The 26,886-nt window shown below is 39.3% G+C and overlaps 1 protein-coding gene across 1 annotated transcript in view; it reads left to right on the top strand.

Annotated features, from left to right (window-relative positions):
• Positions 1-26,886, top strand: part of LOC122549914 — a 371,205-nt gene that overhangs the window by 47,867 nt on the left and 296,452 nt on the right. Inside the window, exons 2-4 of the mRNA XM_043690137.1 lie at positions 5,365-6,225; positions 7,783-7,812; positions 8,779-8,956. Coding sequence (XP_043546072.1) covers positions 6,174-6,225; positions 7,783-7,812; positions 8,779-8,956 — 260 coding nt within the window. The 5' untranslated portion in view covers positions 5,365-6,173. The remainder of the gene's footprint in view (positions 1-5,364; positions 6,226-7,782; positions 7,813-8,778; positions 8,957-26,886) is intronic.

Here is a 26,886-nt window from a genome sequence, read left to right as displayed (position 1 = left end):
GAGTGAATCCTTAGAAGAGTATAAAGTAAGTAGGAGTATACTTAAGAGGGAAATCAGGAGGGCAAAACGGGGACATGAGATAGCTTTGGCAAATAGAATTAAGGAGAATCCAAAGGGTTTTTACAAATATATTAAGGACAAAAGGGTAACTAGGGAGAGAATAGGGCCCCTCAAAGATCAGCAAGGTGGCTTTTGTGTGGAGTCGCAGAAAATGGGGGAGATACTAAATGAATATTTTGCATCAGTATTTACTGTGGAAAAGGATATGGAAGATATAGACTATAGGGAAATAGGTGGTGACACCTTCCAAAATGTCCATATTACAGAGGAGGAAGTGCTGGATGTCTTGAAATGCGTAAAGGTGGATAAATACCCAGGGCCTGATCAGGTGTAACCTAGAACTCTGTGGGAACCTAGAGAAGTGATTGCTGGGCCTCTTGCTGAGATATTTTTATCATCGATAGTCACAGATGAGGTGCCGGGAGACTGGAGGTTGGCTAACGTGGTGTCACTGTTTAAGAAGGGTGGTAAGGACAAGCCAGGGAACTATAGACCAGTGAGCCTGACGTCAGTGGTGAGCAAGTTGTTGGAGGGAATCCTGAGGGACAGGGTGTACACGTATTTGGGAAGGCAAGGACTGATTAGGAAAAGTCAACATGGGGAGTTTTGTGCATGGGAAATCATGTCTCACAAACTTGATTGAGTTTTTTGAAGAAGTAACAAAGAAGATTGATGAGGGCAGAGCAGTAAATGTGATCTATATGGACTTCAGTAAGGCGTTCTACAAGGTTCCCGATGGGAGACTGATTAGCAAGGTTAGATCTCATGGAATACATGGAGAACTAGCCATTTGGATACAAACTGGCTCAAAGAAGACAGAGGGTGGTGTTGGGCATGGATAGGCATGGGCTTTTGCCTGGGGTTGGGGAGTCCAGAACTAGAGGGCAGAGGGGAAAATTTTAAAAGGGACCTAAGGGGTAGCTTTTTCACACAAAGGGTGGTACAAGTATGGAATGAGCTGCCAGAGGAAGTGGTGGAGGCTGGTACATTTGCAACATTTAAGAGACATTTGGATGTGTACATGAATAGGAAAGGTTTGGAGGGATATGGGCTGGGTGCTGGCAGGTGGGACTAGATTAACTTGGGATATTTGGTCGGCATAGACAGGTTGGACCGAAGGGTCTCTATGACTACATCTCTCTGACTCTATGACTATGAGATGATTGGACTACTGGTAATTCAATTAAACAGCTTTACACAAGATCTATAATGTTAATGGATTAGTGGTGCTGGAAGAGCACAGCAGTTCAGGCAGCATCCAAGGAGCAGTAAAATCGATGTTTCGGGTATTCCTGATGGAGGGTTTTTGCCTGAAACGTCAATTTTACTGCTCCTCGGATGCTGCCTGAACTGCTGTGCTCTTTTAGCAACTCTAATCCAGAATCTGATTTCTAGCATCTGTAATCATTATTTATACCTACATAACGTTAATGACCTTGTTATATCACAGTATTAGTAGTTTACATTTATATCATGATCAGTTGTTTTTAATGCAGTATATTAATTTGTAATAAGCTGATGATGAGACAGAAATCTGCACAGTTGCCTCAGAAAGTAAACAGTTTTCTCCTTCAATTCTTTCTAAGGTGACTGTTGTGTGAAAAGAATATAAGAAGTAAGGGCAAGAGTAGGCCATTCAGCACCTCAGGTCTGACTTGCCATTCTATGATATCATGGCTAGAAGCTCTCAATTTGTAGGTAAAAACAATGACTGCAGATGCTGGAAACCAGATTCTGGATTAGTGGTGCTGGAAAAGCACAGCAGTTCAGACAGCATCTGAGGAGCAGTACTCCTGGACTTATTACCATGAAATGTGCATTCATAATGTGATCATTATTATCAATCTGAATATTATGATAACATCCTTTCTCCATGTCTATGGAAGGTTGGAATTGTGGAAAATATTCCTGGTCAGCTAAACTTGATGCAGAGGATGTTCCTCAAGCGAAAACCAGGCCAGTAAACTGTTCCAAGTTAACTAAATCTACAGATAACACACAAAAGCTTATCTGTCTCAGGATACAAACATATGAACCAGGAGCAGAAGTAGGTCGTTGTGGTTCTGTTCGCCGAGCTGGGAATTTGTGTTGCAGGCGTTTCGTCCCCTATCTAGGTGACATCCTCAGTGCTTGGGAGCCTCCTGTGAAGCGCTTCTGTGATGTTTCCTCTAGCATTTATAGTGGTTTGTCTCTGCCGCTTCCAGTTGTCAGTTCCAGCTGTCCGTTGCAGTGGTCGGTATATTGGGTCTAGGTCGATGTGCTAATGGATTGAATCTGTGGAGGAGTGCCATGCCTCTAGGAATTCCCTGGCTGTTCTCTGTTTGGCTTGTCCTATAATAATAGTGTTGTCCCAGTCGAACTCATGTTGCTTGTCATCTGCGTGTGTGGCTACTAAGGATAGCTGGTCTTGTCGTTTCGTGGCTAGTTGGTGTTCATGGATGCGGATCGTTAGCTGTCTTCCTGTTTGTCCTATGTAGTGTTTTGTGCAGTCCTTGCATGGGATTTTGTACACTACTTTGTTTTTGCTCATGCTGGGTATCGGGTCCTTCATTCTGGTGAGTTGTTGTCTGAGAGTGGCTGTTGGTTTGTGTGCTGTTATGAGTCCTAGTGGTCACAGTAGTCTGGCTTTCAGTTCGGAAATGCTCTTGATGTATGGTAATGTGGCTAGTCCTTTGGGTTGCAGCATGTCCTCGTTCCGTTGTCTTTCCCTTAGGCATCTGTTGATGAAATTGCGCGGGTATCCGTTTTTGGCGAATAATTGTATAGGTGTTCTTCTTCCTCTTTTTGCAGTTCTGGTATAGTGCAGTGTGTTGTAGCCCTTTTGAACAGTGTCTTGATGCAACTTCTTTTGTGTGTATTGGGGTGGATGCTTTCGTAATTCAGGACTTGGTCTGTGTGTGTGGCTTTCCTGTATACCTTTGTGGTGAATTCTCCGTTCGGTGTTCTCTGTACCATCACGTCGAGGAATGGGAGTTGGTTGTCCTTTTCTTCCTCTCTAGTGAATTCCTAGAGGCATGGCACTCATCAACAGATTCAATCAATAAGCACACCGACCTGGACCCAATATACCGACCACTGCAACGGACAGCTGGAACTGACAACTGGAAGTGGCAGAGACAAACCACTATAAATGCCGGAAGAAACATCACAGAAGCGCTTCACAGGAGGCTCCCAAGCACTGAGGATGTCACCTAGACACGGGACGAAACGTCTGCAACACAAATTCCTAGCTCGGCGAACAGAACCACAACAATGAGCACCCGAGCTACAAATCTTCTCACAAACTTTGAGCAAAAGTAGGTCATATAGTGAGAGCATATTTATCTCTTTATATTACAAATGCCACTTTCCTGTCTACCCTGATAGGCATTTATTCTATTGCCGACAAGAATTTATCTACCTCTAATTTGTAAATATTCAGTGATCTCTCCACCACTGCCTTTTGAGGCAGAGTTCCAAAGTTACACAACCCTCTGAGAAAAAAAAGTCCCATCAACTTTGTTCTAAAAGTTTTACCACAAATTTCACAACAGTTCCTTTTAGTTTTGAACTAAGCCACAAGAGATCACAACTCCTTTGTCAAGACCATACAAGATTTTATACACTTGAATCAAATCACCTCTCATTTTCTAAACTCCAGTGAAAACATGGCCAGCCTGTCCAACCTGTCCTCGTAAGACAACTCATTCATTCCTGGTACCAATCGAGTAAACCTCCTTTGAACAGCTTTAAATGCATTTTCATCCTTCCTTAAATAACACACCAAAACTGCATATAGTATTTGATTTGATTTGATTTATTATTGTCACTTATACCTAGGTACAATGAAAAGTTTTGTTTTGTTTGCAAGACAGGCAGATCATACCATACAAAGTGCATAGGTTGATAGAACAGAGAGAGCAATACAAAGATACGGCTGCAAAGAAGGTGCACAAAAAAGCAAGATCAACATTAGATTCAAAATTTGAAAGGGCCATTCAGAAGTCTAATATCAGCAGGGAAGAAGCTGTTCTTGAACCTATGAGTTTAATATTTTTTATTTTCTGCCTGGCCAAAGAGATTGGAAGAGATTATAACCAGGGTAGAAGGGGTTTTTGATGATGTTGTGTGCCTTTCTGAGGCAGCAAGAAGTATAGAAGGAGTCAATCAATTGAAGGTTGGCTTGCATGATGTACTGGGCTGTGTTCATGACTCTCAGTAGTGTCTTATGGTCCTGGGCAGAATCGTTACTGTGCCAAGCCATGATGCATCCAGATAGAATGTGGTGCATCTGTAAAAGTTGGTGAGAGTCCTTATGGACATGTCATATTTCCTTAGCCTTCTGAGGAAGATGTGTTGTTGTGCTTTCTTGACTGTCGCATCAATGTGGGTAATCCAGGGCAGATTGTTCGTGATTGTCACTCTTAGGAACTTGATGCTCTTGACCATTTTCATCTCAGCTCCATTGATATAGAAACTGGCGTGCCCTGCCCTTGCTTCCTGAAGTCAATGATCAGCTCTTTAGTTTTGCTGACATTTGAGGGAGGGCTTGTTATCTTTACACCATGCCACCAAACACGCTATGTCTTTCCTGTATCCTGTTTCATCATTGTTTGATATCTGGACCACAGTAGTGCTGTCATCAGCAAACTTGTAGATGGAGTTTGGACAAAATTTGGAGTATTGGAGATGAGGTCTTACCTATGTCCTGTTTTTCTAATATTCTTTGGAAGGTATTTTCTAAGCCTTAAGAAACTAAATTGACTCTAGAACAAGGCTCAGGAATAGATTAATAAAATATGTTTTGGTTACGGGTACACAAAGTTGGAATTTACACATTCTCCCGGTCTCTGTGTGGGTTTCTTCCGGGTGCACTGATTTCCTCCCACAATCCAAAGATTTGCAAGTTGGGTGAATTGGCCATGCTAAATTGCACAGTGTTCAGGGGTGTGTAGGTTAGGTGCATATATAAATGAATGGGTTTGGGTGGTATACTGTTTGGAGGGTCGGAGTGGACTTGTTGGGCCGAGGTGCCTGTTTCCACAATGTAGGGATCCTAAATATTAAGGAAAATTATCCGTATTTAGAAAGAATGACTGCCAACTGTCTAACTGCTGCCACGTTAAATGGATTAAAATCACACCTCTTGTTTCCAAGTTGCCTCTTGTGGCACAGTGTAGTGTTTCTAATTTCAAATGGTGATGGTTTGTTTTGTCTCATCATAACATACAGTGAAACCCTAACCCTATCAAAAACATTGCTTTCAAGTTGTCACCGGTAAAGAAACGGGTTTACGTTAACAATATTGAGCCTTTTTTTGCTCAGCATTCAAGTTTGACACCAAATTCTGCCCAGGATGTGGACAGCGGATTGCGTCTGCTCTTGAAGACTTTCGCAACTTGATCCAGTTTGGAAAGATGCGGGCCGGATATTAACTGGTTCATTTGGCCAAAACCTCAGAAGAATCATTGCTGCTGTGTACTCAGTATGGACATCCCAGCCAACAAACACCAGCTTAAATCGAAAAGAACCTGGGATTTAGCCTGAACAAAATAGGAGCAACTTCCTTTCTATTACCATCCGCTATACCGTTCGCGGTTGCTTCCTCGTGTAGGAACGATTCTGTTTTTTTTTATGGTAAACATATTGTTCCAGTTGATGGGAACTGTTCCTTGTAGTATTCTGTGGACTTTAATTCCCATGTCAGAACACGGTAGCGGTGCTGAGGGAGTAGTAGGGCGCAGACTGAGTGTGAATGTGAGTGTGTGTGAGAGAGTGAAGGGGCTGCACCGCTGCTTATTTTGACGCCCATGTGATCCCGAAGCAGCCCGATCGATTGGAGAAGAGAGAAGCGCGGAGGGGAAGGAAGCTCAGACATCGCAGGGGGTCGCCTGTTCGGAGTCCGCTCCTTTCCTCAGGACGCCTGTCAGAGCGGGGACAGCAGCTCACCATCCCTCCCAGCAGAGAGACTGGGAGCCAGCCTGAAGCCGGCGAGCGGCAAGTTGGCCGGAGCTGTCCGCGATCCGTCCCGCAGCAAGCTGCGGGGACCAGTGACCGCTGGAACCCCCGTCCCCAAGCCCCAGCTCCCGGCTGCAGCTCTCAATGCAGCACTCTGCTGGAGCAGAGGCATCGTGATGGAGAAAGATGCCTTGCTTCTTGTTCAGCTCTTGGCTCTCGCTGTTTGGGGTAAGTGGCGAATTGACACAGTGACCTGACATTTCCAACCTCCTGAGAGCGCACTCCCGCAAATCACTCAGATTTATTGGGGTACCTCCGGTCAACTGTTACCAACCCCAGAACCTCACTCCGACCACGGCGTGGAGCACATACTAAAATTTTATGTAGCGGTCTCGACATGCGTGCGTCATTCCTTTTATAATTTCTCACTTAAACTAAGGTTAACCGCTTGATTAATGTCCCTAACTTTTCAAGTGGGTTCGACAGACTTTATCTATTCAAGTCATGTTTACCTTTATCCATCCTTTTTTCGCTCATGATTTTTTTTCGTCAGCCCGTCTAGTTCAATTTCATTTGCAACTTTTCCGGCTTCTGCGCGTCTCCTCTAAAAAAAATCATTTTCTCCTTGCCCTGGGATCGTGGCGATGAGCATGATGACTGTTTAGAGTTATCGGGATGTACAGCACGGAAACAGACCCTTCGGTCCGACTCATCCATGCCAACCAGATATCCCAACGTAATCTAGTCCCATTTGCCAGCACCCGGCCCATATCCCTCTAAACCCTTCCTATTCATATACTCATCCAGATGCCACTCATCCAGATGCCTTTTAAATGTTGTAATTGTACCAGCCTCCACTACTTCCTCTGGCAGCTTATTCCATACATGCACCATTCTCTGAGCAAAAAGGCTGCCCCTCAGATGCCTTTTAAAATGTTCCCCTCTGCCCTTTAATTCTGGACTCCCCAACCCCAGGCAAAAGCCCATGCCTATCCATGCCCCTCATGATGTTATAAACCTTGATAAGGTCACCCCTCAGCCTCTCCCTATAGCTGAAACACTCCAACCCTGGCAACATCCTTGTAAATCTTTTCTGAACCCTTTGAAGTTTCACAACATCTTTACAAGAGGAGGGAGACCAGAACTGCATGCAATATTCCGTAAGTGGTCTAACCAATATCCTGTACAGTCACAACATGACCTCCCAACTCTTATATTCAAAGGTACCTGCGACTCCACTTTCAATGAAATATGAACTTACACTCCAAGGTCTCTTTGTTCAGCAATACTCCTAGGACCTTAACATCAAGTGTAGAAATCCTGCCCTGATTTGCCTTTCCAAAATGCAGCACTTCACATTGATCTAAATTAAACTCCATGTTCCACTCCTCGGCCTATTGGCCTACCTGATCAAGATGCCATTGTATTCTAACGTAACCTTCACTGTCCACAACACCTCCAATTTTGGCGTCATCTGCAAACTTACTAACTGTACCTCCTATGTTCACATCCAAATCATTTATATAAATGATGAAAAGCAGTGGACCCAGCACCAATCCTTGTGGCATTCCAGTAGTCACAGGCTTTCAGTCTGACAGGAGGGACTCAAAGTTATAGAAATGAGCATCTGATTTCTTCAACAACCCACCTTAATTATTATGTATGTTTCAATTGGAATCGGACTGAGTAATCTATTCTTCTTTTTAACTGATTTATTTATTTTAGAAAAGGCAAATCAATATGGGTAATATATATGTGATATGTGATCTTTTCTATATTTTCTAGGGAATAGTTTGCTGACATCTAGTCTGTCAGGTAAGAGAAGCTCAGTGGATTCATATTGAACTTGTCCACATCTGGTGGACAGTGACTTTTTTTTTATTTTCATCATACTTTGCTCATCCTCTTTGATTGAGTGCTGGTGTCTGGCTATTGTGTATAACTTAGTGTTAAACAGCATATACATAAATACTATTTATTTAGTATGTGTATATTTCTTATGTAAAATCTTGATATAACATATGCAATAGCCCAATCTGAGCCTATTAACAAGAATTGTCTGAGCAGTTCAAGGTCAAGACTGAAAGTTAGAAAGTTGTGACTTAACATCTAGATAAGAAGATTCCACCACCCATACAATGGATTTAAACTCATGTCCAGAGGCATCTGTTCCTCTATTTGTAAAGTTAACTAGAAAGCCCAACCCTGATCGTGCAGTAAAATAGTTTTAATGAATTTTGACACAGAGCAAAATATAGCCTTTGTTCAGATAGTCAGTGCAGAACTGAGGTAACGATCCAGATGCAAACTGTTAAGGATGACTAAATGTTTCCTTTGAAATGTTTGTGCCTTCAATTAGATATTTGCAAATAATGAATTATTCAATTTTTTCTTATTTGTTCATGGAATGTGAGTGGCATTGTTTAGGTGTTTATTGTTCACCCTTAATTCCCATGGAGAAGAAGATGGTATTAACAGTGCAACTATGTTTCAAAATGGAAAGCAAAGTTTTTAAAATGTCATGTTACTTATTAAGCATCATACAATGTCCTTGGTGTATCTAACTGGAATTTAAAGGAAAGTAAACCTAAAATAGTTTAATTTTATAGTGATGAATTTGTAATATTTATATTGCCAGATAGATAATTTGTAGTAATTGTACATTTGAAAATTGTGAAATAGGATGGTGGTGTCAAGCAAAAAAAAGTTTGCTTATTTGAAAAGAATTCAGATTTTAAAAATATATATGTACTAAATTAATGTTCTTATTCACATTTCCAGCAAAGAACAATACAAACCTGCATAATCAGTCAGAACCAAACCAGACAGAGAGGGAAGCAAAACAAATCTGTAATGAGACTCTTATGCTGGAAATAGTGCACTGGTGTGGGTATGATTTTGCAAGCCAACTAAACACAATGAATTCCAGTGACTGGTGCAACTTCACACTCATTGCTGGGTAAGATATTTTATGCATGCCTGATTTGTTATAGTCAAGTTCATAAGGTCAGATACAAAGTAAATAAACAAGTAAGAAAAGTTGTTGCGAGCTGTGTTTCTATACTCTATTTAAAATTTGTAGTTACCTAAAGCTTTCTAATTAATCTACAATTTCAGAATGTGATTGTGTTCCATCACTATTCTGGATGAATCAAGTTCGAGTAAAGATATTGACAGAGAGGATGTTTGCCTACATTGCATGGATAGATTCTGAAAACATAGATTGTAACCATGCATTGAGGAGACAATTCTGTTGACAATTCTATCCATTGACTTTTGTCCTGCTAGTCATACATTAACCATAAATCTGAAATTATTATTTGATTTTGGTATAGCATAGGATTCAGTAATGATTAGTGAAGTAAGATGCCTTTAGAGGGTGCAATCATATGGCTTGTCTGGTTGTGGTTTAACGCTCCTAAATGGATATAATCTTCAATAATAGCAGAAATATTGTACTATGATTGCTGATTGACTCTATTGTTATAGTTTCCAGTCAAAGTTACATATTACAGTACATTGTTATATGCATATTCTGTCTTCACAGCTTGTATCTACTGTGCATACCAATAGCTTTTAGTCTCTCCATTTTTTCCTTTCCATTGAGATACTATCTTCAATCTCCTCTTCACATTAGTCTCATCATTTGATGACACACCAAGGAGCAAACTTAGACCTTCACATAATTTGTACTGCATGTGCAAGCACAAGATGTTGTGATCTGCTGATATTGTGCTACTTTACATAACTAACCTCTGCATCTATCAAAAAATTGGATTCTTTTGGAAACCATCACATGTAATTGCAACCTTTTAGAGTGGAAGTGTCCTTCAAGCAGGACAATAGTAGTTCTTATCCGAAAATGTATTTGGAGCTGTTCTATTGAACAGCAAATATATGGATTAACCAGAGCTGTTGTGCAGTGGTGGTGTACTTAGCTCTGAACCAGGAGGTCCAATTCTAAGTCCCATCTGCTCTAGTGGTGCATAACATATCTGAGCAGGTTAATTAAAAATATCTATAAGGATTTACTTTAACAGATGGGTATTCATGAAGTATGAAGGAGAGTGCACCAAGAATCAAGAATGTTAGATGGCTCTGTAAAATGCAAGCTGAATTTTTATTGAAGGGCTTTGTGATTTTGTTCTGATATTCTGAACTTTTTATTAATTTGTTAGTTTGAGTATATTAGATAGGCAAGGATCTCTCTTAGCAATGGTAGATACAGAAATCTAGATATAATTCAAGTATGGTTTTGATCAGGGATATAACCAAACATAAATTGTGCCACAGGGATGCAGTTTGATATCTTGCCTCATTAAGAGGATTTATTGGCTTCTTCTTTCATTAAATAGGATAGTTTTGCACAGAATATTTATTGAAATGTAATGGTCAGAACAGACTAATCAATCGTATTGCTCTACATCATGTTTATGTTTGTTTTAACATGCTCCTGTGAAGCAATTTGAAGCATCTTTATATTGAAAGTGCTATAAAGAATGCGAAAAATATAACAGAGTGGCAGTGTTGTTACTTTTATCATCAAAATTTGTTCCTACCCCTTTGCTGGTACATTAATAGTTGATCACACCATTTAGGTTTTTTTTGGTGTTTTCTTTTCTCTTTTCACAAATTCCTAGGCGATTCTGCATTTTTCTGTTTGTGGTGTGATCCACTGCTCTTATTCCTACAAAATAATCTAATCTAAGTACAACTACTGAAATAAGAGTAACCAATCATTATGGCATCAGTAGTAGTTACACTGTGTTCTACTTGTGGAGCAGATGTATGTACAGGCCAAGATAGTATCTCACTGTTTTAAGGATTGTTGGAAAAAAACATGTTCCATGTTTATTCGGTTCTCAGTGTATTTCATAATTTATATTGCATATTATAGGCTGCTGTCAGACTCAAAAGCCTTATATGATTCAAAAACCTTACCTGGTTATGTTGCTGATATTCCTTACTTATAGGATTGTCATTCATCTTCAGTAGCTCTAGCGGTCATTTTTCTAGTTGTAGCCCTCAAATTGCATATTTATTGAATGCAGTTTTTGCAATTATATCATAGGTTCTGAATCTAAATCTGTAACCAGATGTTACAAATTCAGGTGAATGTGGCTGTCCTTTACATTAAGGAAAAAGTTTACTTTTTTTTAGGTGGAACCACTGCGTAAGCCAGAATTTGTTGCCCTAATAGTCCAGAGGGCAGTTAGGAGTAACCATATTGGCCTGGACTCTTATATATGGCCAGACCAGGTAAAGATGGCAGGTTTCTATCCAGAAAAGACATTTATGTCATATTTAATAATTGTAATAATAAAATAAAATTAAAACCAGATTTTTATGACAATAGACAGTGAGTACATGGTTATCATTAGGCTATTTTCTTTTTATTTCCAAAGCTGGTGGGCAGCACGGTGGCACAGTGGTTAGCACAGCTGCCTCACAGCGCCAGAGACCCGGGTTCAATTCCCATCTCAGGCGACTGACTGTGTGGAGTTTGCACGTTCTCCCCGTGTCTGCGTGGGTTTCCTCCGGGTGCTCCGGTTTCCTCCCACAGTCCAAAGATGTGCAGGGTCAGGTGAATTGGCCATACTAAATTGCCCATAGTGTTAGGTAAGGGGTAAATGTAGGGGTATGGGGTGGGTTTCGCTTCGGCAGGTCGGTGTGGACTTGTTGGGCCGAAGGGCCTGTTTCCACACTGTAATCTAATCTAAAAAAAAATCTATACTGCATCTAAATTATCATGATGAAATTTGAACCTGTGTCCCCAAAACATTAGCCTGGAACTCTGTATTACTAATCCAATGACATTACCATTATGCCACCATATTCCCTTAATTTAGCATGAAAAGGCAATAGTGAGAAGTCATGATAATCGAGAAGACTCTTTACTGGTTGAAGTTATACCCATCACAAAAGAAGAAGGAGGACAATCATCTTAGCCTCAGAACATCATTGCAGGAGTTCCTCAAGGAAATGTCCTGCATCCAACAGTCCTCAGCTGCTTTTTAAATGACTTCCTATGCAACATAAAACCAGAAGTGGAAAACTAAAGAAAAAAATGCTGTGTATGCTGGAAATCAGAAACCAAAAAAGAAATTGCTGGAGAAACTCAGCAGAAATAGTGGCATCTGCGGAAAGAAAGACAAGTTGTGTTGGGTCTAGTGACTCTTCTTCAATCTGTTCTGAACAAAGTCACTGGACCCAAGACATTAACTTTACTTTCTCTCCACACATGCTGTTGAGTTTTTCCAGCATGTTCTGTTTTTGTGCCAGAAGTGGAATGTTTATTAATGATTGTATGGGGTTTCACTATCATCCTCACCTTCTCACTTACTAAAGTATTTCATGCCCACATGCTGATAGACCTGGAGAGCTGAGAGGATTGAAATGGGAAAATTAGTGATTGAGTGTGTAGCTCAAAAAAACTGACAAAGCAGAAAGGGCAACATTTTCTTGAGGCATTGGATCCAATTCTGGGGCAGGTGGCGTCTAAAGAAGATGGGTTGCATTTTGGCAGCATCCAGACTAACATCCTTGTGGAGGGATTTGGTAGTGTTGTTGGAGAGGGTTTAAACGAGATTGGCAGGAAGATGAAAATCTAAGAGGGAATCTCAGATTCAAAGAAAGCAAAACTAGTAAAAATAAGTAGAAGAGTCATAAGCCAAAATTGAAGTTTAGTAAATCAGTAGCAAGCATCAGATGGGATCAGAATGGAGAACAAAGTTAACTTACTGAATGCCCTTTATCTGAAAGTGTGTAGCATTTACAAAATGTTTGATGATTTGAATATACAAATTGAGCTAAATTGATTTAATTTGATTTAATTGCCATTCTAGAAATGTGTCTACAGGGTGACTGAGATTGAGAACTCTATATTCAAGAATAATCTACAGTTAGGAGCAATGGGCTAAGAGATACAGGAGGCTGGATAGTGTTCCTAATAAGAGATGAGATCAGTGCATCTGTAAGAGCGAATCTTAGGATGAAAGATCAAGATGTAGAAACAGTTGCAAAGAAGAGTCATATTGGATTCAAAACTTAAAATTTGTTTCTGTACAGGTACTGCCAGACCTGCTGAGTTTCATTCAAGTGTAGAATCAGTGTTTAGGAGCTAGGAAACTGGAAGGTGCAGCAAACATTGATGGGAGTTGTTTATATACTACCAAATTGTCATATTAATGTTGGCATACTATCAATCAAGAAATTAAAGGTAGTTTTAATGTGGTTGATTCAGTAATAATGGACAACTTGAATTTGTATATTGATTTAGTTAAACAATACAGCACTAAAGTTTTGGAAGATACAGTATGTATGAGATGGATTTTTGGAACAGTATGTTGAGAAGCAGTGGAGATCAGTCTGTTTTGGATTTGTGCTGTGTATTAATTAATTTTCAAAATAATAACCTTGCTGTAAAGGAGCCTTTGGAAAATGGTACCACAATTTTACAAACAGACATTTGGTAATCCAAAATTTGAAGATCGCTGAAAAATATGCATTTTGTTGAAGCCTTTAGGTTTGCATCCATCAGGACAATTCACAAGAATGCTATTTAAGGGTACATCAACATTTATACTGTATGGGAGGAGAGCACCAATTGGTTGATAAGTGAATCTCACCAGCCCAGACAATGTTTTGGGTATTAGCACCCCTCTGTGCTGTTGTCTGTGCCATAATGTTTTGACTGATTCTAATCTAAAAAAATGAACCAACAGAATCTTACATGGATTTGTGTCTGGGCTGACACCAATTGTTGGAGTTCACTTGTGAATATAACTTTTTAAAAAAAGGGTTTTTGCGAGTTACATATGAAAGAAGTGAAGCTAACATGGTCATTCTAACAGATGAGAGACTCGACAAGCAATCAAGGTATTTTTCAATGTATAGTTTCGGTTCCATCACACTTTTGCTGTGAATTCTGTGTCTTACAATCTTATACTCCACAACCACCTGATGAAGGAGCAGCGCTCCAAAAGCTAGTGCTTTCAATTAAACATGTTGGACTATAACCTGGTGCTGTGTGATTTTTAACTATATGATGCAAGTACACCTGAAGTGCTATAGTAGGGATTTCAGGATTTTAACCTATTTTGATGGAGTGGAGATGCATTTCCCATTTGGGATCATGTGTTCTTGGAGAGCAATATGTGAGTAGTGTCTCAGTGAATCTGTTGCATTTGGCCTTCTAAATAGTGGAGGTCCTGGATTCAGAAGTTGCTGCTGAAGGAACCTTGGTGAGTTACTTCAGTGCAGATAGTAGATGGTATATATTGCTGTTGTTGTATGTTAGTGTTGAAGGGAGTGAATGTTGAAGATGATGGATATGGTGCAAATCACGTAGGCTGCTTTGTCCTGGATGATTTTAAGGTTCTTGTGTTGTTGGAACTACACTCATATAAGTAAGTGGAAAATATTCCATCATGCTCCTCTATTGTACCTTGTAGCTGATGGACAGTTTCTGGGGACTTGGGAGAGTGATTATTTTCTTCAGTATTCCCAGCCCTTGGTCCTGCTCTTCTGGCCACAGTATTTACATGACTGCTTTGAATTTAGGGACTGGTTAATGGTATCATTCTATACTATCATGATTTGGAAATAAATTCCTCATTCTCTTTGAGTCAAGCTATCCAGCTTTCTGAACATTTCGATTCCCTAACATGTTTTGGTTCAGCAGATTTTAGTTTGACCTATTAATAATCAAAATTAAAAAAAAATGAAAACATTCTAGTTCTGAAACTGAATGTTCTCTATTCAGACGCAGTGTTTTCCATGCCAAGTGTTTAGATGCTGTAACAAAACTAGGAAGTTGCATACAATTGTATTGCTGCTCTTTTTTTGAATGATAAAGAATGGTACTAATGTTATGCTGAAAACATGAAAATAAATGGAACTTTTGCATTCTTGAGGATTGATATGACATCCATGCTTTACTGGCTTGGAATTTATGTATGTAATTCATTTAAAAGTAAGATTATAATTATTCTATTGCCGTAGTTGTGTTTCTTCTTTGTTAGATTAATTTGAAAGCAACCTCTTTGAAAATACAATAGTATAGTGAGGCACCTCTTCAATCTCTAATGTGCTTTGTTTCAAAGTGATTAAAAAATTGCACTTTTAACTATTCTTAACTATTGTAACCGGTAAAATGCTAATGGAAGTCAGCTTACAAGAAGAGATAGTCTTGAAGCGCACAATTTTAAAAGGTTATTGAAAACCCAAGGACCCTTAATTCATTTGATCTGTTATACATTTATTGTGACATATAGTTTTTTTCAAATGTATTTTGTTTGAAATTAAATTGAGTTGTGTATGTTGACATTATTGCACCACAGTCATGGCAGTTAATCAAATCTTATTGATGTAGTGTGGACCAGACTATCATACAATTAAAATGGAGAATGGGAATATAACTAGATATGAGCAGGATTGCAATCAAGCAGCATTGTGTGGGCCATTTAAACCAGAAAGAGCTGGTGAACCTCTAAAGGTCTGGCACCATTTGGGAAGAGAGAAAGAGAGTTAACAGTTTGATTCAGTATGACTTTTCCTCAGTATTGGAAGGAGCTAGAAAATGGTGTTTCTATGCTGCTGACCGAGGGGAGGAGGAGCAAGTGGAACAGGTGTTGAGGGAGCCCAGAACACTTTCTAGCTTTATTTCAGATTTCCAGCATCCTCATATTTTGCTTTGATTTGAGTTTCATTTGGATCACCTGTTATAACCCTTTATTTAATATTCAGTTTCATTGACTATAATCTAATGATCAAGTCTTTAACATTTGCTACTTTCATCATAAGTTTGTTGTATGTTATTTGTAAAATGCCTTTTAAAATTCCATGTATAGATTCGCTGCACTATCTTCAACAACTCTCTCCTCTGCTTCATCAGGTAACTCTGTTCAATTATATACATTTGCCTTTAACAAATTTGTGCCAGCTGTTTCTTATGTATTAACTTCGTACCCATATTTCTCAAAATTTGGAGATTCCGGTGTTGGACTGGGATGTACAAAGTTAAAAATCACACAACACCAGGTTATAGTCCAACAGGTTTAATTGGAAGCACACTAGCTTTCGGAGCGACGCTCCTTCATCAGGTGATAGTGGAGGACACAATTCTAAGGCACAGAATTTAGAGCAAAAATTTACAGTGTGATGTACAGTGTGATTTACATCACACTGTAAATTTTTGCTATAAATTCTGTACTATACACTGTTGGAGAATGAATATGAGGTGAGTCAAAATATAAAGGATATATTAGTATCCAGAGTTAGAAGACTTGATGAAGGAGCGGTGATGGAGAGCCAATGCTGCCTTAAGTTGACAGTTAACTTTACTTGAAAAGGTAGTTCATCCTCGTCTGATTGGAAAACATCTCCCTTTCCTTTGCTGTGTGATATTCAATGAATTTATCCAAGTCACAGGAAATACTGGAGCCACATTATACCATGGAGCCATTTCTTAAGTGGCTTACATCTCATCAGCTAAACTGAATGATGCACTTAGTTTCTTCATTGTGATTTAATCAGATACTCCTGTTTTTTCCTTATCACAATCAGATTCTCCAATACTGTTAGATCTTCATTAGATAATGTTTCATTATGAGATTACAACAACTGTTCTATATCACCTGCATCAGCATGTACAGTGTGAGAAAGGTTAATAATTTTTATATCAGCTGCTGGAATACAAGTCATGTAAAATCATGCATAGGTCTCCTTGCTATGAAACAAGTTTTACATTGATGATAGAACTTCATCCCAAAACTCACTAGTAAACTTAATGGCATGCTCGATGTCAAAATTTTCTGAACTCTCAAACTCCAGACTTAACCTCTCCATCAGTTTCATAAGTCATCTGGGTTAATTCTTACTGAGGTTAATATGTCCTGACTTTAATGAAAGCACCTTGAAGCAGATGGGTTGGATTAAAATTATCTGCGGGTGTTAACAGACAAATCATTCACGTTTATTAGATGACCAGGCTGTTGTCTCTTTTTTCAAATGGGAAAGTGAGGTCTGCAGATGCTGAAGATCAGAGCTGAAAATGTGTCGCTGGAAAAGCGCAGCAGGTCAGGCAGCATCCAGGGAACAGGAGAATTGACGTTTCGGGCATAAGCCTGAAGGAGGGCTTATGCCCGAAACATCGATTCTCCTGTTCCCTGGATGCTGCCTGACCTGCTGTGCTTTTCCAGCGACACATTTTCAGCTCTTTTTTCAAATGGGCAATGAACTTGGGTTTGCAATAATGTTCACAGCAGGCATTCTTCAAAAATGGCTCTCCATTCTTTATTATTAGACCGTCAATAAAAAAGTAGTGAAGATTAGATATCCTCCTTTCGAGCTCTTGGAATTTCACAAGTCTGACTTCCAAGCTGAAATCCCCATTGGTATCAGACCAAGCACAAATGATTCAAGTACCTTTCACACCTTTAAATTCAGGAACATGTTTTACTTCTGCAGGAATTGAAGACGTTTCTGTAGCTTTGATGTTGCAGACATGGCGGGGCAGTAATATTCCTCCTCAACAATAATCTTTAAAGCTGTAGGATATAAATCTGTGACACTAGTTTTCGCATTTGTCACCTCACTGTGACTTCGACTTATCATGGAATCTCTACAGTGTGGAAACAGGCCATTTGGCCCTACAAGCCCACACTAACTCTCTAAAGAGCATTTCACCCAGACTCACCCCTACCCTTTCCCTGTAATCCTGCATTTCCCAAAGCTATTCCACCTAACCTACACATCCCTGGTCACTATGGGCAATTTAGCATATCTAGTCACCTAGCCTGTCCACCTTTGGGCTGTTGAAGGAAACTAGAGTATCTGGAGGAAACCCACGCAGACACGGGGAGAATGTGCAAACTCCACAAAGACAGATGCCCAGAGGGTGGAATCAAACGCAGTCCCTGATGATGTGAGGCAGCAGTGCTAACCACTGAGCCACTGTACCACCCCTATTATGTAAATGTCTTCTTCTTGAAATGCTGAAACCAGCCAGAACTGGCTTTAATGTTTCATTTGAGGCTGCTTCATTCCTGTTTTATTTTAAATTTTTGAAGAGATTCCTACTTTTCTCCTGAATTACAGTTGTGCAAAAAGGAATTTGACTATTTGCCATTTGCAATGAATGTTAAATAAAAAGTTAAATTCTGTATGTTCTTGCAAATTAGGCACCTATCAGTAATGTATAATCTTCAATATAATGAGACTATACAGTGTTGTCACTGAAAGCCTTTTGAGTGTGATTTTTGACACATGTTCTGTGCTTAATCATAAAAACACTGTTCCTTGCAAAGTGAAAGTGTGTTCACTTGCTTTTTGCAAGGTTGTTTCCGGGCATGTCCAATGAACATGCAAACATTTGCGTGGTGGAAACTTTGTTACCTCAAAATAGAAGGTCTTACTATTGAGTAAGTGCATCACAAAAAAATAGTTATTGGAACACACTTTTAATAGGGGATAGCTGTAGTTGTTTCCTCAACACACATATTAAACTGAGTTGCCCGTAGTTGCCAGGTTTACTTTTGTTCCTTTTTTGAACAGGAAGATAAAATTTGAAATCCTCTAGTTAACTGATACTGCTGCAATATCCATGAAGGATTGAAACATTAAGGTCAGAGATTCTTCCTTCTTGGTCCTTCCTTCCCACAGCAACCTATGATGCATCCCATTGGAATTGGGTGACATGTTAAATTTGAATAAATCTAACCTAGTCATCATCTCCTGTCCATCATTCTTTTTGTTTTACCATTGTCAGTATCTTCACAAACTCTTTCTCTACTCTAGCTTTAATTTCATCCCTTTTTTTGTGAAGTTAGATGATTTACTACTATTGTGAAGTTAGGTAACGACTCAGTACTTAAGCTATTCCCTCTAGTTGCATTAGGAAATGTTTATCCTTAACTGACCTCACCTTTCCTTTAATAATCCTTTACTGACCAAGCTTCCACACACAGCAAACAGATAATATATTTCTATAGTGTTGTTATAGGGTATATACTGACCAAGAGCCTGGTTGAACACTACCGTCTTCCTCAAAAAATGTCATGGAATGCTTTGCATTCTCCTGCTGGGATTTGCAAAGATAATAAAGTGGTGGCCATCAGAGAAAGGCATTAGGAAATAGACACCAAAGGATTTAATTATCATGTTGGTCAAAAAAATCACAGCATTATTTTTCTTTATCACTCAATATAATGCATTATGGGCATAAAGGGAATCAAGCTCTTTATTCTTAAATAAAGCTCTTGTCATGTCTCAGAACAATTATATTTTTCCTCATCTGATAATTTCACCATTTTTCCTTCCATGTGAATATAAAGCGTCTTCAGTAGACTAAGATTCCATAAAACTATCAGCAACACTAATGAAAAAGAATATCAAAAGCTCAACCCTATCTTTAGAACCAATCTTACCTTGTATTGATAAAGTATTGGCAAAAAGTATGAACACAGTCATTGGAGCTCACATTTTAAATAAAGCATGATCCCTCCCCAAAAGTTCAGAGAGAGAATTGTCTCAAAGATTAGGTTTTTAAGGGATCTATTTCAGTTGTTCTAATTGGACAGGAAATGGATTGTGGTGGCTCAGCTACTGAGTGGGAACATTTACAATTAACTCTGAAATTGTGTTTGTTGCTAAATAACTCAAGCAAAAGTTAATTTAATAGATTTTCTTCGGCTTTTAACCCATAATAATCAATACTAAAGTAAAGAAAAAGATTCACAACCTGTCCTGGCTTTAGAGAGCAAAGTTCTTATTTCTTTAAGTTTATAGAAAATGAGAGCCTGATTTCACACTTATAACTTAAATCTTTATACTCCAGCAGTTTACAATCAAATATAACAGATTTCATTTATGAATCTGGACCATATTAAGTTAAATTCAATGTTACACTTCTGTGAGTGTTTCTTCTTCTTTCTGTTTTCATCTTACAGTCATTTCCACTTTCTAATTAGTTACAAACAAAGGTGACTATTGGAGTTTTTAGAGTGATATATCAATTTACCAATCCATTCACTTAAAGAGTAGAAATTGGGCCCTTTGACTTGAATATTTTTATATTTCTAAAAACATGCATTCAATTTAAGATTAAAATACAAAAAGTGGGAATTTGAATTATTGAGACAGTGGATTTGGGGATAGGTGGTCACTTAAACCACATTCCTGGTTTAATAGCTTTCTGATGCATGATGAAAACAGTTAGAATTCAGATAATCTGATGGAAAACATGACCGTCTACATGGACTTGCTAAAGGATTTAACAAGGTTCCAACATGGTCGGCTGGTCCTGAAGATTAATTTGCATGGGATCCACAGCGAGTTGGTATGTTGCATACAAAATTTGCTTAGTCATAGAAAACAGATGATAGTTATGAAGGGGTACTTTTTTGACTGGAGGTCTGTGACCAGAGATGTTTCACAAGGCTCAGTGCTGGGACCTCTGTTCTTGTCAATATATATAAAGGATTTGGAAAGAGATGTAGGTGATCTGATTAATAAGTTTGCAGATGACATAAAAGTTGGTGAAATGTGGATAATGAGGAAGGTTTTCGAAGGATACAACAGCATGTAGATCAGTTGGAAAGGTGAGCAAAGAAATGGAAGATCGGTTTTCATTCAGACAAGCATAAGGTGATTCATTTTGGAAGGCCAAAGGCAAGAGGAAAATATACAATACATGGCCACACACTTAGGAGCATTAATAAACAGAAGGATCTTGGGGTGCAAATCCATAGCTCTCTGATAGTGGCAGCTGAAGTGGATAAGGTGTAAAAAAGATGTACGGCATGCTTGCCTTCATCAGTCTGAGAATTGCGTACAAAAGTTGACTAGTCAAGTTGGTGTTATATAAAACTTTAGTTCAGTCACCATTGGAGTAATGTGTGCAGGTTTAGTTGCCAGACTATAGGAAGGATATGGAGGCTTTGGAAAATGTGCAGAAGAGGTTTACCGGGGCATTACTTAGATTGGAGTGCATGAGCTATAGAGTTTGGACAAACTTGGATTGTTTTCACTAGAGTTTTTGCTACAGTCAGAGGCTGAGGGGCGGCCTGATGGTCGAACATAAAATTATGAGAGGCATAGTTAGGGTGGCTAGTCAGAGTCTTTTTCAGATGGTTGAAATGTCAAATACTAGAGGACAGTGGTTTAAGGTGAGGGGGAAAGTTGAAAGGAGATGCGTGAGGTAAGGTTTTTACACAGAGAATGGTAGTACCTGGAAAGAGCTGCCAGGACAGGTGGTGGTATTAAACTGCTTCAAATGTTTAAGAGGGTTGCAACATGGGGTAAACCCTCCTGCTTAATTTAAAATCAGCAACACAGGAAACATTTATTCCATGCAGTAATCTGTAGAAATTCAAGTGGCCAAGAACTATTTAAAGTAAAAATTAACAATTTTATTTCTTAAAGTATTACAGAGAATAATTAACTAACAACTATTTACAATTCTTTCCTCTAACCGATCTTTTACCTTGCCTTCTATAATACGAGTCTGAAAAAAACTCCCAATTAAGATTTACAGAAAAATCCAAACGTTAAAACCATCCAGCGGTTGAGTCTTCTCTTTATCTTCGTCGGTAGATTGGCTCTCCAGGTAAGTTTTGAGGTTTTTCTCTGTGCAAACTCCTTCTCTAGACAGGTACTTCTCAGAGAGTTCAGACTAGCAGTCTACATCTGCTGGTCTGGTGGCAGTTCTCCTCCAAACTGTTCAATTTTCCCTGGTCTTATACCCCAAAGCATTGGATTATGCCATTGGCTTTTAAGCTTGTCAATATACTCAATTCAAACTTGATTGGAATTTGGTATTATTTGGGGTATAATTGAAACTGTTTGGCCTAAATTCGAATCTGTTTTGTGATTTCCAGGCAACTAGCTACCCCAGTAGCTGGAGCACATGTTACATTGTGTCTTATTGAGAACACTTGGTGCTGTCAATGCTAGCCTTTACTCTCTTAAAGGTATAGTACACCCACATCTTCATAACACCTCCTCCATTAAGAAAAAATGAGCCAACATAATGAAAATATGGATTCATTTTTTTGCTCTACTTTTTAAAACACATTACCCTAACATACAGATAACTTTAATATAAGTACACCTTCACTTCTTCCCATTTACCAGTGTGTGTATGTGTGTGTATTATGTATATATTATATGTAACATTAAATAAAGACAAATCTCATCCCCGTGTCTGCGTGGGTTTCCTCCGGGTGCTCTGGTTTCCTCTCACAATCCAAAGATGTGCAGGTCAGGTGAATTGGCCATAGTGTAAGGTGCATTAGTCAGGGGTAAATGTAGGGAAATGGGTCTGAGTGGGTTACTCTTCAGAGGGTTGGTGTGGACTTGTTGGGCCGAAGGGCCTGTTTCCATACTGTAAGGAACCTAATCTAGTTAAATCTGCGATAACGCATCTGTAATTACATTCTTACAACCTGCAACATGTATGATTTTTAAATTAAAAATCTTTAACATAAGACTCCAATGAAATAATCTCATATTCTTGTCTTTAAAGCATTCAAAGAATGTAAGCGGATTCCGATCCATGTACACAACTGTCTCTGACATGTTGTTTGTGACATACACATTAAAATGTTGTAAGGCTAGGACCAAACTCAATAGGTTCTTTTTCAATCATGGAGTATTTCCTCTGGTGGATATTGATCTTCTTTGAAAAGTAACCAACTGGCAGTTCAATCCCATCCTCATCTTCCTGTAGGACTACAGCTCCAACACCAAAGTCACTAGCATCGATGGTGACTTTACTGGTTTTGAAAAGTTTGGTATAGCTAAAACTGATTTTGTGCTTAATATTAATTTCAAATGGTTGACTGTCTCCTGGCATGGTTCTGTCCACCAAAACTTTGTGTTCTTCTTCAGCAAATCGGTTAACAGTGCCACTACACTGCTCAAGTTTGGAACAAACTTCCAATAGAACCTGCTGAGTCCTAAGAATCGAAGCACCTCTTTCTTTGAGGTTGGTCATGGAAATTCCTCGATGGCCTTCATCTTTGCGTTCCAAGAACGCCACCTTTGCTTTCGTGAATTTTGTTTTATTTAAGTTTATCACCAGTTTTGCTTCTCATAGTCATTCAAAGAGCTCTGCCAACTGTACCATGTGATCTTTCCCGGACTTACTAACAATCACTGCATTGTCCAAAAAGACTGCACAATTTGGTAACCCAGCCACAACTCTGTTCATGAGTCTTTGGAATGTGGTGGGTGTGTTCTTCATTCCAAAGGGCATCACCTTAAACTGATATAGCCCATTTGGGGTTACAAATGTGGAAATTTCTTTTGCCGACTCTGATAAAGATACCTGCCAGTAACTACTTATTAAGCCCAATTTGGTGATGTAACTGGCTTGTCCGACTTTCTCGATACAGTCCTCCAATTTCAGAATTGGATACAAGTCCAATTTGGTAATGGCGTTTACCTTCCGATAATCCATGTAGAATCGCTGAGTCCCATCCAATTTGGAAGTAAGACGATTGATGAACTCCACTTGCTCTGGCTTGGGTCAATGATGTCCTCGTTGAGCATGGCCTCCACTTCCTTCTAGACTTGCCTGGCTTTGAAAGGTTTAAGCCGATAGAGGTGTTGTTTTATTGGAGCTGTATTCCTGACGTCCACTTCACGTGTCACACCTTAGATCCTGCCAAAGCATTCCCAAGAACAAACTGAATTCCTGGAACTGACACTCTGTCAATCACTCCCACTGTAATTTCCCCGTCTTAAGTTGGCACTCCAACCTGATCTTACATAGGGAAATGCTAAATTTCTATCCATCTCTCCTACAAATTACCACAATCTCGAGTAACAAATCAGAAAGAGTGCATATTCGCTCATCCCTTACTATCAGCAACTGGTTAGATCCTGTATCTCTCAAAATTATAACTTTGTGTCCTTCTCCCCCTGTTCTTTCTGAGTAAACTTTACCCCGAGAGGCGAATTCTTTGTAGAGATCAAGTACTAACTCTGTACCCAGCCCCTGCCTAGGCTGTGCACTGTCCTGCAGCTCCTCGGCTCTTCTTGGGGTCTCCTTTACTAGCTTCACTAATGCCACTGGCTTACCTTCTTTTACCACATCTTTTCCCAAAATGCCTTTCTTTAACGACCAGTACTGTGACTTTACGTGTCCCACCTTCTGGCAGTGAATATATCTTTTCCCAGTACCCTTCTGAAACCACCAACACAGTAATTTTCTGTGTCCCACTCCATTACAATGAAAACACCTGAGGCCTTTCATCTCCTGTCTACCCTCTTGGGCTTCTTTAACCTGTGGTAAAATCTTACTAGTGCACTTGACTCTTGGTTTCGTAGTATAGGATCTCCCTTTCTCCCAACTTTTATCCCTGACAGGACAAAATTCTGGCTGGAAGTTTGTCTTATGCACCAACATGTACTCATCTGCCAAAACTGCTGCCCTTCTTATTTTCTGAACTTTCTGTTCCTCCATGTGAATTCTTACCATCTCTGGAAGTGAGTTCTAAACTTCGCAGCAGAATAATCTTTCTTAGAGCCTCAAATATCTTATCTATTTTCAAAGCATGCACCCACCGATCAAAATAACAATGTTTAATTCTTTTGAACTCAACATAAGTCTGACCTGGTACCTTCTTTGTGTTTCTGAACTGCTGTCTATATGCTTCTAGAACCAATTCATAAGCACTTAAAATAGCCTGTTTTTAACCTCTTTATAATCTCTTGACCCCTCATCTGACAATGCGGCAAATACCTCACTTGCTCTGCCTACCAGTTTAGTCTGAGCTAGTATTACCCATAAATCCTCGGACCATTCCATCAGCTTAGCCAATTTTTAAAATGAAACAAAGAAGGCTTCAACACCTTTCTCATCAAAATGGGGCAGAGGTGTGACATATTTATGTATATCACTGCCATCTCTTTTAATCTCCATCCTGTTGACTTTGTTGACTAAGTTGCAACTTCTCAAGTTCAAATTCCCTCTCTCTTTCTCTCTCTTCTCTCTTTTTCTCTTTCCCTTCTCTTTCTCTTTGCTCAGCCAAGAACCTTCTCTCTCTTTTTCCTCTCTCTTTGTTTATCTGCTAACTCCATTTTCCTCAATTGTAATTTTCTACCTCTTCTGCACTTGTCTGTTTCTCAGATACATCTAAGTGTGTGAGTAACTCCCTTACAATTTCAGCTTTACTTTTGTCCTTGGTTAAACCCAAATTGAACTTATTTGCTAAATCTAAAAGTATGGCCTTTTTATTTCCTTCTAAACTTTCTTCACAAATTTGAGAATCATCTTCCAATCCCAGAACCTGTTTAGCAATTTTAAGAGCCAATTCTCTCCCTTTTAATTTAAACAACCACAAATCATTGAAATTAAACAAATTGTCTTACCTATGTTTTATTTAAAGATCTAGGACACTAACCTGTAGGTGTTTAAATCTGCTGGGATTTTTCGTACCCTCAAATTTATTCAAAATGACTAAACCAGTTCAAATCACGGACCCTAGCCCCCAAATCTGTTGTGACATGAGTAAACCCTCTTGCTTAATTTTAAATCAGCAACACAGAAAAAAAATTTATTCCGTGCAGTAATCTGTAAAAATTCAAGAGGCCAAGAACTACTTAAAGTAAAAATTAACAGCTTAATTTCTTAAAGTATAACAGGGAATAATTAACTAATAATCATTTACAATTCCTTCCTCTGACCTATCTTTTACCATCCCTTTATAATACTTTTTTTTAGATTAGATTCCCTACATTGTGGAAATAGGCCCTTCGGCCCAACAAGTCCACACCGACCCTCCGAAGAGTATCCCACCCAGATCCGTTCCCCTACATATACTCCTGACTAAAGCACCTAGTGCTACAGGCAATTTAGCATGGCCAATTCACCTAACCTGCACATTTTTGGACTGTGGGAGGAAAGTGGAGCACCCGGAGGAAACCCACGCAGACACAGGAGAATGGGCAAACTCCACAGAGAATGGGCAAACTCCACACAGACAGTAGCCTGAGGCAGGAATTGAACCCAGGTCCCTGGCGCTGTGAGGCAGCCGTACTAACCACTGAGCCACCGTGCCAGTCCGATAAAACTCGCAATTAAGATTTATAGAAAAATCCAAATTTTAATAGCAGCCAGGGTTGTACCTTCAATTTATTTTTGTCAATAAATGGGCTCTCCAGGTCATTGTTGAAGTTTTTCTCTGTGCAAACTCCTCCTGTGGACAGGTACCTCTCAGACAGTCCTGACTAGCAGTTTACATCTGTTGGTCTGGTGGCAGTTCTCCTCCCAACTGTTCAATTTTCCCCAGTCTTATACCCCAAAGCATCAGATTGTGTCATTGGCTTTTAAGATTGTCAATATACTCAATTCAAACTTGATTGGAATTTGAGATGTTTTGGGGTATAATTTAAACCGATTGGCCTAATTCGAATCTGTGTTATTGTTTCTAGGCAACTAGTTACTCCAGTAGCTGGAGCACATGTTACATTGTGTCTCATTGAGAACACTTGGTGCTGTCAGTGCTAGCTTTTACTCTCTTCATGGTATAGTATACCCACATCTTCATAACAAGAGGCATTTTCACAGACACATGAACAGGCAGTGATTAGAGAGATATGGAGTCTATGCAGGCAGGTGGAATTGCTTTAGAATTGCATAATGGTCAGCATAGACATGGTGGACCAAAGACCCTGTTCCTGCACAGTACTATTCTATGTTCTTAGAAGGTTTATTTATATTAAAGGTGTTTTATAAATTGAAGCTTGTGTTGCTGTTTGAACTGACTAGATCTGCACTTAGATGTTAATGTGTTATTTTCTTTTAGGGAAGCTGTAGACTTCCTGCCTTATTCTAGTGTGGATACTTATTCTGCCATCTGTCTTTTGCTCAGTTTGTGCTTC

This window comes from Chiloscyllium plagiosum, chromosome 5 (assembly GCF_004010195.1).
Source record: "Chiloscyllium plagiosum isolate BGI_BamShark_2017 chromosome 5, ASM401019v2, whole genome shotgun sequence".
NCBI lineage: Eukaryota > Metazoa > Chordata > Chondrichthyes > Orectolobiformes > Hemiscylliidae > Chiloscyllium > Chiloscyllium plagiosum.
Note: the sequence above shows the minus strand (reverse complement) of the source record. Positions and strands in the feature narration are given on the sequence as shown.